The 9,085-nt window shown below is 40.5% G+C and overlaps 1 protein-coding gene across 1 annotated transcript; it reads left to right on the top strand.

The window, feature by feature from the left end:
• The first annotated feature begins 414 nt into the window (after positions 1-414).
• Positions 415-8,295, top strand: LOC18445257 (cation/H(+) antiporter 15). The gene is made up of 3 exons (XM_006855398.4): positions 415-972; positions 1,058-2,056; positions 6,948-8,295. The coding sequence occupies exons 1-3, from the start codon at positions 781-783 to the stop codon at positions 8,145-8,147; spliced, it is 2,391 nt and encodes a 796-aa protein (XP_006855460.1). The 5' UTR covers positions 415-780; the 3' UTR covers positions 8,148-8,295.
• Positions 8,296-9,085: the final 790 nt, after the last annotated feature.

Raw genomic sequence — 9,085 nt, 5'->3', positions numbered from 1 at the left:
CAATTTTTTAATGAAAAAGTAATGATTGTTTTAATAAATACACCCCATCACAACCCCTTATAACTTGAACATTTGTAATTTTGATGGGTCGGTTAACTCGAGATAAATCCTAAAAATATTAACCAAGTAATTTGCAAAAGCCGATCTGAGCAAAATATCTTTGAAAATTAAGAGTTATTTACGTCAGTTATATTTTTTTTATAAATGAAAAAGATAGGCGTTCGATATTTTAAATGATTTAGATTTACATTAAAAATAAAATTCAAACATAAAATACAAGATCGAGCGAGGTCTAATCCGAGGAATGAGGCGTACGGACGACTCTGAGCCGTTGAATTGTGTGGATGGAGTAAGCTTTAGGACCGACGTTGTGCGCCTTGACCCACCAAAAACTTCTCCGACCCAAAACCCACCATGCTTCATAACCTGTAACTTGTGCCTATTTATAGGCTTCACAAGCTTTTTACAGACCACTTCCATGCACCCACTTCCTATTTTCTCTCAAAACCACCTTCTCTCCCTAATATAGAGAGAAAATAGTGAATAACTATCAACCATTAGCCTGTAACTAAACTCCTCCTTAGAGATTAGAGAGAAAAGCTACTTTCAAAGTTGCCAAAATTTTGCATGAATTTGAGCATCTCTCTACTTCCCCCATTTCATCTCTCCTGCATTGCATCCATCACCATCTTCAACAAGTGAAAAACCACCTCCACGCACAGTAAAAAAGAGCCACCATAAAGCACAATGAAAGGCGGAGTAGATTGAGAAGTCCGAGCCATGGCCACCACCAACAGCACCGCCCCTCCACGGGCCCCCGGGTCCTGCGAGGCGACTGGGTCAGAAAAAAATGTCTCCAACTTCAGCCTCGCCGTGGTGGTGATGCAGACCTGCATAATGCTGGTCTCCATCAGGGTCCTCCAGGTCCCCCTCAAGCGCATCGGCCAGCCCCAAATCGTAGCAGAAATCCTGGTACCTTCCCATTCTTCTCTTCCATCTTCATCCATATGTTTGATCATTTATGGGTGTAACAAGTTTTGGGTATGTGTTTTTGAAGGCGGGGATCATCCTGGGCCCGAGCGGGTTTGGCAACTTTGGCCTCAGTGATCTTTTCCGGCCGGAGAACATGCAAGTCGTGGGCCTCCTCTCGTGGGCTGGCCTCTCCTTCTACACGTTCCTTATCGGGCTCAACATGGACCCCTGGGCACCATGGTCCTCAGGCAAGCGTGTGGGTGCCATTGCCTTCGCTGGCGCTGCTGCAACCTCCATCCTCTCCCTGGCCGTCACCCCCATCCTCATGAACGTCACAGGCCACACCCTCCCCTATGCCCCGGTAGCCCTTATCCTGGCCATTGCCATGTCCAACACCGCCTCCCAAACCTTGAGCAGCCTCACAACGCAGCTGAAACTCGGGGAGTCGGCCGTGGGTCGCCTCGCCACTCAGGCCGGTCTCGCCAATGACACCGCCTTCCTCATGCTCGTATCGGTTGCTTCTGCCGCATACCCACCGCGAGGGGGCGGGATGATCGAGTCGGCCCAACGACTCGCGGCGATGGTGGGGTTCGTGGCGTTGATGCAGTACTTGGTTGGCCCGTTGGTCCGGTGGATGAACGGGCGGAATCCGGAGGGGGTCCCGGTGAACCGGGCCCACGTAGGGGGGGTGGTTCTGGGGATACTCGTGATCACAACGTTGTGCAGTTACTGGGGGTATAACAGTACCTTGGCTGGGTTCATGATAGGCCTTCTCTTCCCATCAGAGGGAAGGCTTTCTAGGGTTTTGGCAGATAGAATTGGGTACGTTGTCTACACCTATGGAATACCGCTCTTCTTTTGCTACAGTGGCCAGCTCACCGACCTCAAGTGGATGAAGAGCCCCGAGCCCTGGGAGGTTTTCGCAGTCGTCTTTTGGGTCGGGACCTTGGGGAAGATTGTTGGGACCCTCGGGGCGGCCCATTTGTTAAGGATGCCTATGCTCGAGGCCCTCGCTCTTAGCTTCTTGATGAACGTTAAGGGCCACCTGCATTTCATTGCACTCAATATGGGCGTCGCTAGTGGGGTGGGTACATGCTCTCTCCTACTTTTCTTAAACCCACTCTCTCTGCTTGTATGCGAGCAACTCTATTTTAAATAGTCCTGGCAATGGCCCAGGCGGCCCGGCCTGACCCTAAAAAGTCGGGATTGGGGCACAAACTGCAGCCCGAGGACTGGGCTAGGGCATGTTTCGGCCCAGCTTGGCCCTTTTTGTTTCTTTTTATTAATTTGTTTTTAGCCCGGTCCGGCCTGGCCTGCCCTAGCTCGGTGGGATTGGCTGCTCCTATGGGGACAGGGGCAGGCCAAGGCTGGCTCGACTTGTTGCCAACCTTAATTTTCAAAAACCTAATTGTAGACTTGAGGATGCCTGAGCGGCCAGCGTGGCCTAGTCTCACTAGCCCAGTGTTTGCAAAATCGGCCGGTAAGAACCGGAACTTGCCGGTTAGATCGTTACCGGTAGCGTGGCGAGTCCGGTTAGGGCTGGTTTTGCGGCACACCTCATTAGATGGCCCTCTCCAAAAAAAACCGGCACCAAAACCGATCGGTTCAATATCGAACCGGCGGTTTCTCAAAACCGGCTCTTTACCTAACCGGTCCGGTTTACCTCTTTTATCGCTCGATATAACGATAATGCCAATATAACGGTCATTATTTATCATAGAGCCCGTTCTATGTAGCAGAAAACCTATGAATCTAAATTTTCACCTTTTTTTATTCGGTTTACGGTTATTTTTGGTTTTTTTCATGTTTTAACAGTTTAAATCACTATATAATGAATATAAAACAAGTAATTTAGATTTAAACATCGAAAAAAAAAAATTTCTTGGATTGAAATGATAGAATTTTTGGGTTTTTGAAAATTTCCACCATTTTTCCAATAATCTCCTCAATACCTAATGGTTCTTGAAGAAATTTGAGGGTTTTGATTGCTACTCCAAGTATTTACTAGATTCAAGTTTTAATTTGTTCATAAAACAAAAAAATCAAGGGTTTATTTTTGCCCGAAATGCTGCTGCTCAGAGAATCTGTGTTCTATCCAAAACGCAGATTTTTTATCCATTTAGTGGTTGTTTTTATCAAATTGAGTCATGGATTTCGATCATTGAGGCTTCATATCTCAAATAAAATTGGTATGTTTATTTATGATTGATTAATTTTTTTTATATGAATTTTTTCGTTTACACCATATCATGAAATTTTCATAGATCTGAAATTTTCACGTTTTTTTCAATTAAATTAAAAATATGGAATATTTTTTAATGATATTTGGTGCGTTTGAAAGATGATCGAAGCCTTTACAATGCATGGATGTATATTTGTTCGATTATCCAAACATTGAGGGCCGTTTCTTGGTCGAACTTGCTCGAAATTTTTGGTTTTTGAAAAATCGATTTTTCAAAAAAAAAAATTGCATAATAAAATTATATTTTTTGATGAATATGGGAAGGGTTTGGCTATATTGCTTAAATAATTATGATTTTTTGATGAATATGGGAAGTGTTTTTCTATTTTGCTTAATAAAATTATTTTTAGCAGAATTATGATTTTTTAATAAAATTACGTTTTTTTTTATGAATACGGGAAGTGTTTTTTTATTTTGCTTCATAAAATTATTCATTTTGATAAATATATTTTTTTGATGAATTTGATTCTTCTTTGTGATAAGTGCATGATAATGTTGCTCGATTTTTTTGAATTATGTTTTTTTTAAGTGCATGATATAGTTATATTTGTAATGATGGAAATGGGACATTTTGTTTTTTTAAGTGCATGTAAAAATTTTAGTTGTCTTATATTCAATGAAACACTAAACCATCGTCTTGTATGTATTTGGTTCTTCTCTCTCTTTTTTTTTTTTTCCATTTTCTATCAAAGTTTTTGGAATGTTATGGAAAGAGCCTTTAAAAGATAACCCGATTTTTAAAAAATCGACTGACTAACTCCGGATCGGTCACTGGTCGATCTCCATCTGGCCGGATTCCAGAGAGAGAGAGAGAGAGAGAGAGAGAGAGAGTTTACAAAGGTGATCTTAATTTCAAATCACACTCATATAGATATGGCAGATACATATAAGAACATTAGAACATATCAGTATGCAGTGCAGTGATTTTTCATTTTGTTGCATATCATGAGGTGTACTTCATGTGAAGTATACTTCATCGAAAAAGTATTGTGTGAATTATGCTTTATCTAACTATATGGAAGAGGTCCTTTCCATTTATTGTCTTGATTACTTGGCATTTTTATTTGATTTAATAGCATCATGCTACTTTTGTTATTTGCAAAACAATGAATAAACTTTTATTCCTAATGTGAGCGATTTTTGTACAAAAAAAACTAGAAAGTTTTCAATGTAAGATTTGGGATGAATATGTTAATTATTGGAAGAATATGTTTTATGACAAAATATGTTCAAAAAATATCCTAAGATATTTTCATGTATAGGACCATAGTATTCAAATATTAATTTATAAAATGTTGTTTCAATTTTTTTTGTAAGATAAATATACGTCATAAGATATTATACACTTAATGTAAGTATTTCCATTTTTTTAATTTCTTTTCGGAGTTTTGGACCCATTTATTTTAAAAAAATCTACTTGACCGGTTAGTCTGGTTAACTGCCCCAGTTAGTCATGTTCCGATTCAATCGCTCCCAGCCCCGTATCGGGCTAACCGTTCCGGTTAGATTTTATGAACACTGGTCTAGCCCTTAAAACCTAGTCAAGGTTTTGGGCCACAAAACCTAGGGCTTGGGCCTGGGCCAGGACCTGGCCTATGGCCATGGCTCCTTTGGCCCTATTCGGTCCAAAGGGGCCACTGTCTGATCGTTACAAGGCTGACTAGGTCCGGTCCGATAAGGACCGGCCCGGCTCGTTGCCAGGTCTATTACTAAAGATGGGTTGTGGGTAAGTCGTGTGTTAGATCATCCTTTCGAGGTATCCTTAGTTATATCATTATTTCCATAAAAGAGTTCTCATGTGGTGTGTGGTATTTTAAATTGTTATATAGATTGTAAACTGTCCATCTACTCTTTCAGGCAAAACTCATGTTACGAGTACTTCTTAAATCTCAAGGTTTGATAATGTAATTTCGTAACCAACCTCGAAGGAAAAAAAAAAGACTCTTCCTATGCCTAAAAAAGGATATGATACGTAGATGGTTCCAAAAATTTCAATTTGCTTGCACCCTCATTTGAAAATAACATATTTTCTTATAAATGGGGCGTTCCTTCTAACCTCATTAATTACAAGTTTGACATGGGTAATATCTCCAAGGTATATTTGAACTCTAATTCAAATTTTATGAAATTTTTATAATTAATTTCCTTTTAATAATCATGTCATTAGAAAATACAATTGAAGTTTGGAATTTTCTTGCCGTTCAATTCGCTTTAAGTACGATTTTCAGGAAAAAATTATGTATGGACCAATAAAGGTGTGGTATTACAACGTGTCCATGTTTTTGGTCATATTCATTAATGTCATATTTTTTTTAGATTTTTAATTTCTATTTTACTCGCACATCGAAAGTCTAGTTTTTGAACCACTCAAAATACGAGATATGTTGAATTTGGGAAGCTGAAAATTCAACTTCCAAATAACCCAAAGCACAAAAATGTTATGTTATGCGTGGTTCAAAAGTTCGAATTTTGCACCGCTGCAACACCTTGGTTTTTCCAATGTTAGGAAGTTTAAAAGTTTTAGACTTTTGAATAGCCTGATACATCTGTTTTTTTAACTCCACGCACTTGGAAATATATCACTTTTGTGTTTTGAGCTATTTGAAAGTTGGAATTTTGAATGCAAGGATGAAATGAAAATTAAAAAGCGCTAAAAAAATAAGAGCTTCGATATGATCTTATACTATAATAGAGCTAAAAACATGGAACATAGGGGAATACCAAATTTTGTATTTCCGACCATATGTAAATTTTTTTAATTTTTATCCCAATGAGAACTAACTCGTACATGCATGGCATAGTTTGAATTAAAGGGATTATATATAATGAGACCATTTACCTTTGATACAAGGTAGTCACAATTCTTTACAACCATTTGATGTGAAATTTGATTGCATGGATGTGTCACAAAGTTTGAGAAAATCTCTTTTGAAGTTTGAGCTTGGTCAATGCAATAATTGCAGCTACTCAATTTTACATCTAATGGTCATGTTTATTGTGACCACTTTGTATCAAAAGTAAATGATCTCAATCTGTACTTTCCCTTATAGAAATGCATATAATATGATCATTTACTTTGGAGAAAAAGAGTTCATAATTATTATTGACCGTATTGCTTCACAAAGTCCTGAACGAAATTTCTTGGAGATTATGATACACTTCAATATGTGCTTAACAAAGTCCTTAACAAAATTTCTTGGAGATTATGATACACTTCAATATATGAGATTTCACATCCAATGACTAAGACTAGTGACTAGTGTGACATCCCAATACCAAAACCAAATGGTCTCATTATAAACAAACTCTTTAATTAAAAAGAATATAATCAGATATGTGGTTTAAATTTTTGGAAATAATATATCTTGGGAGATTTAAAGTTTTAAAAATAATGCATATTTGTAATGGACTGTCAATTTTCAAGATTTCGATTTCAAGTTTTAAAAATAATGCATATTTGTAATGGACTGTCAATTTTCAAGATTTCGATTTCAAGTTTTAAAAATAATGCATATTTGTAATGGACTGTCGATTTTCAAGATTTCAAATTTTCATAGGTCTACTCGATCTACATTGTTTTGAAGGAGCGCTCTACTTTGATTGTTTCGAGCCTTGGATCTATACAAACCGCACCCTTTAATTAAAGGCTAGCAATGAATTATAGTCCTGATCCAAAATTATAGAGAGTGTTGGGTTTGTGTGGAAGCATTTATTCCGTTCCCATGCCTTTCAGCACCTGAGCCATAGCAACTTCGTGGCCCTAATCCTGTGCATCCTCCTGACCATCGGTATTGTCCCGCCCCTAGTGAACCTCATCGTGAAGCATGCCCGCCAGGTCGCCCACTACCGGCACACTGCCCTCCAGTGGCAGAAGCCCGGCAGCGAGCTCCGCGTCCTCGCCTGCGTCCACGGACCCCGCAACGTCCCCGCCTCCATCAACCTCCTTGAGGCCTCCCGTGGCGGCCCTGCCTCCAAGACCCCCATCTCCATCTATGCAATGCAGCTCGTCCCCATCACTGACCGCTGCGCCTTCCCTCAGGCCAAGCCTGAGGCCACCCCTGCCGACGAGGCGCGCGACCGCTCTGAGCAGATCGGTGTTGCTTTCAATGCCTATGAGCGTGCCAGCGGCGTGGTCGTCCGCCATCTCACTGCCGTCTCCACCTTTTCCACCATGCACGAGGACATCAGGAACAACGCACAAGACGTTCGAGCCTCCATCATAATTCTACCTTTCCATAAGGACCAGTGCGTCGACGGGCGCATGGAGGTTTCGACACAGGGATTTCAAACGGTGAACCAGAAAGTGCTAAGACACTCACCGTGCTCGGTCGGGGTGCTGGTGGACCGCGGCCTCGGGGGCACCACGCAGATTTCGGCCACGCATGTGTCGCACCATGTGGCTGTACTGTTCTTCGGGGGGCCAGACGACAGAGAGGCCCTGGCCTTCGGCATCCGTGTGGCCGAGCATCCTGGCGTAAGCTTCAACCTTGTGCGCTTCCTGGAGCGCAAGCCCGTGGGGTCGCAGCGCAGCTTCGATGAGAAGGCTTCACTGGAGAGGGAGGACTTGGACGACCTGTCGGAGCAAGAGAAGGAGAGGCATCTCGACGAGCAGTTCCTGGTTGAGTTTGATGAGAGGTATGTTACGCCAGGGAGGGTAGCCTATGTAGAGAAGATTGTGAGCAACGGTGCTGAGACTGTGGCCGAGTTGCGAGCCTTGGAGGGGATGTATAATCTCTTTATCGTCGGGAAGGGGAGGAGGTCGATGTCGCCATTGACGTCCGGGATGACAGACTGGGAGGAGTGCCCGGAGATTGGCCCCGTCGGAGACCTGCTATCGTCGTCGGATTTCTCCGTGACAGCATCAGTGTTGGTGGTTCAGCAGTACAGGAGATCTCCGACAGCCAAGGTCGACGACGAATACGTTCTGGTCTAGCCTTTTATTTCACTACTTTTTCTTTTCCTTCTTTTTCAATTCAATGTATTTATTATGTTTGGGGAAGACTTTCTATATTTCCTTCCCCTCCGATCCATCCCATCCATCCAATTTAAATGGACGGCTGGCTGAGGTTGCTTGTCTCAAAGTAAGCCATTGTGTGATCTAGATCCGATAGTGTAGATTTTTTTATTTCTATTTTTTTTTTTTACCAATTATTTGAATATAAAATTGGGTACATGTCATCATATCTTAAAGAAAGTTTCAAAACATATTTTCAAAAAAATAATATGAGCAAAATACCCATAGAACTTTTAAGGGAATTTTTTTGTTATTTTATCAAGAATATTTTATTTATATTTTTTTCAGGTGCGAGTTTAAGAGAGAGAGGAATGGACGCTCCAAATTTGGTGTCAAAATATTTTATAAATAATAAAAAAATACATATAATCTATAGAATTGTCATTATGATTAGGGATCATTTTACCTATCCAGTCAAAGAACTGGAAGATAAACGAAGTACTTTTTAAATTTCTCCCCTTATGTTTGTAGGTTTCTTTGGGTCTAATGTTTTTTGTTCGTAGGTCTCACTGGGTCTTATGTTTTTTGTTGTTAGATTCTCATGTGTAAGCTAGGAGACCCATGGACATCAACAATATGGAGCTACAGAGACCAATTATCTATTAAATTAATTATAAAGAAAGAAGAGGAAATAGATTGGTCCATTTCTCTGTTTTTTCTTGTGATTTTGTATTGGAAAAGTAATTGGTGCGCCAGGGCATCCATTTCTACAATTGCGTCAACTAATGGATACAAACAAAAGTTGGCTCCACCCAGATTTAAAACTAAGGGTCCTAAAACTATACTTAAAAATATCTCTTTTTTTAACAAAAAAATTGTTTTTATTTTCAAGTTCATAGTTACTATGGTTTAGATTT

This window comes from Amborella trichopoda, chromosome 2 (genome assembly GCF_054954075.1).
Source record: "Amborella trichopoda isolate Santa Cruz 75 chromosome 2, AtrichopodaSantaCruz75HAP2 v2.0, whole genome shotgun sequence".
NCBI classification, from domain to species: Eukaryota; Viridiplantae; Streptophyta; class Magnoliopsida; order Amborellales; family Amborellaceae; genus Amborella; species Amborella trichopoda.
Note: the sequence above shows the minus strand (reverse complement) of the source record. Positions and strands in the feature narration are given on the sequence as shown.

What these genes read in the sequence shown, in the direction of transcription:
- LOC18445257 (XM_006855398.4), top strand. Translation starts at nt 781, where the DNA reads ATGGCCACCACCAACAGCACCGCCCCTCCACGGGCCCCCGGGTCCTGC. An exon ending in AAATCGTAGCAGAAATCCTG is followed by an intron (nt 973 to 1,057) that starts GTACCTTCCCAT and finishes GTGTTTTTGAAG; the next exon opens with GCGGGGATCATCCTGGGCCC. An exon ending in ATATGGGCGTCGCTAGTGGG is followed by an intron (nt 2,057 to 6,947) that starts GTGGGTACATGC and finishes CATGCCTTTCAG; the next exon opens with CACCTGAGCCATAGCAACTT.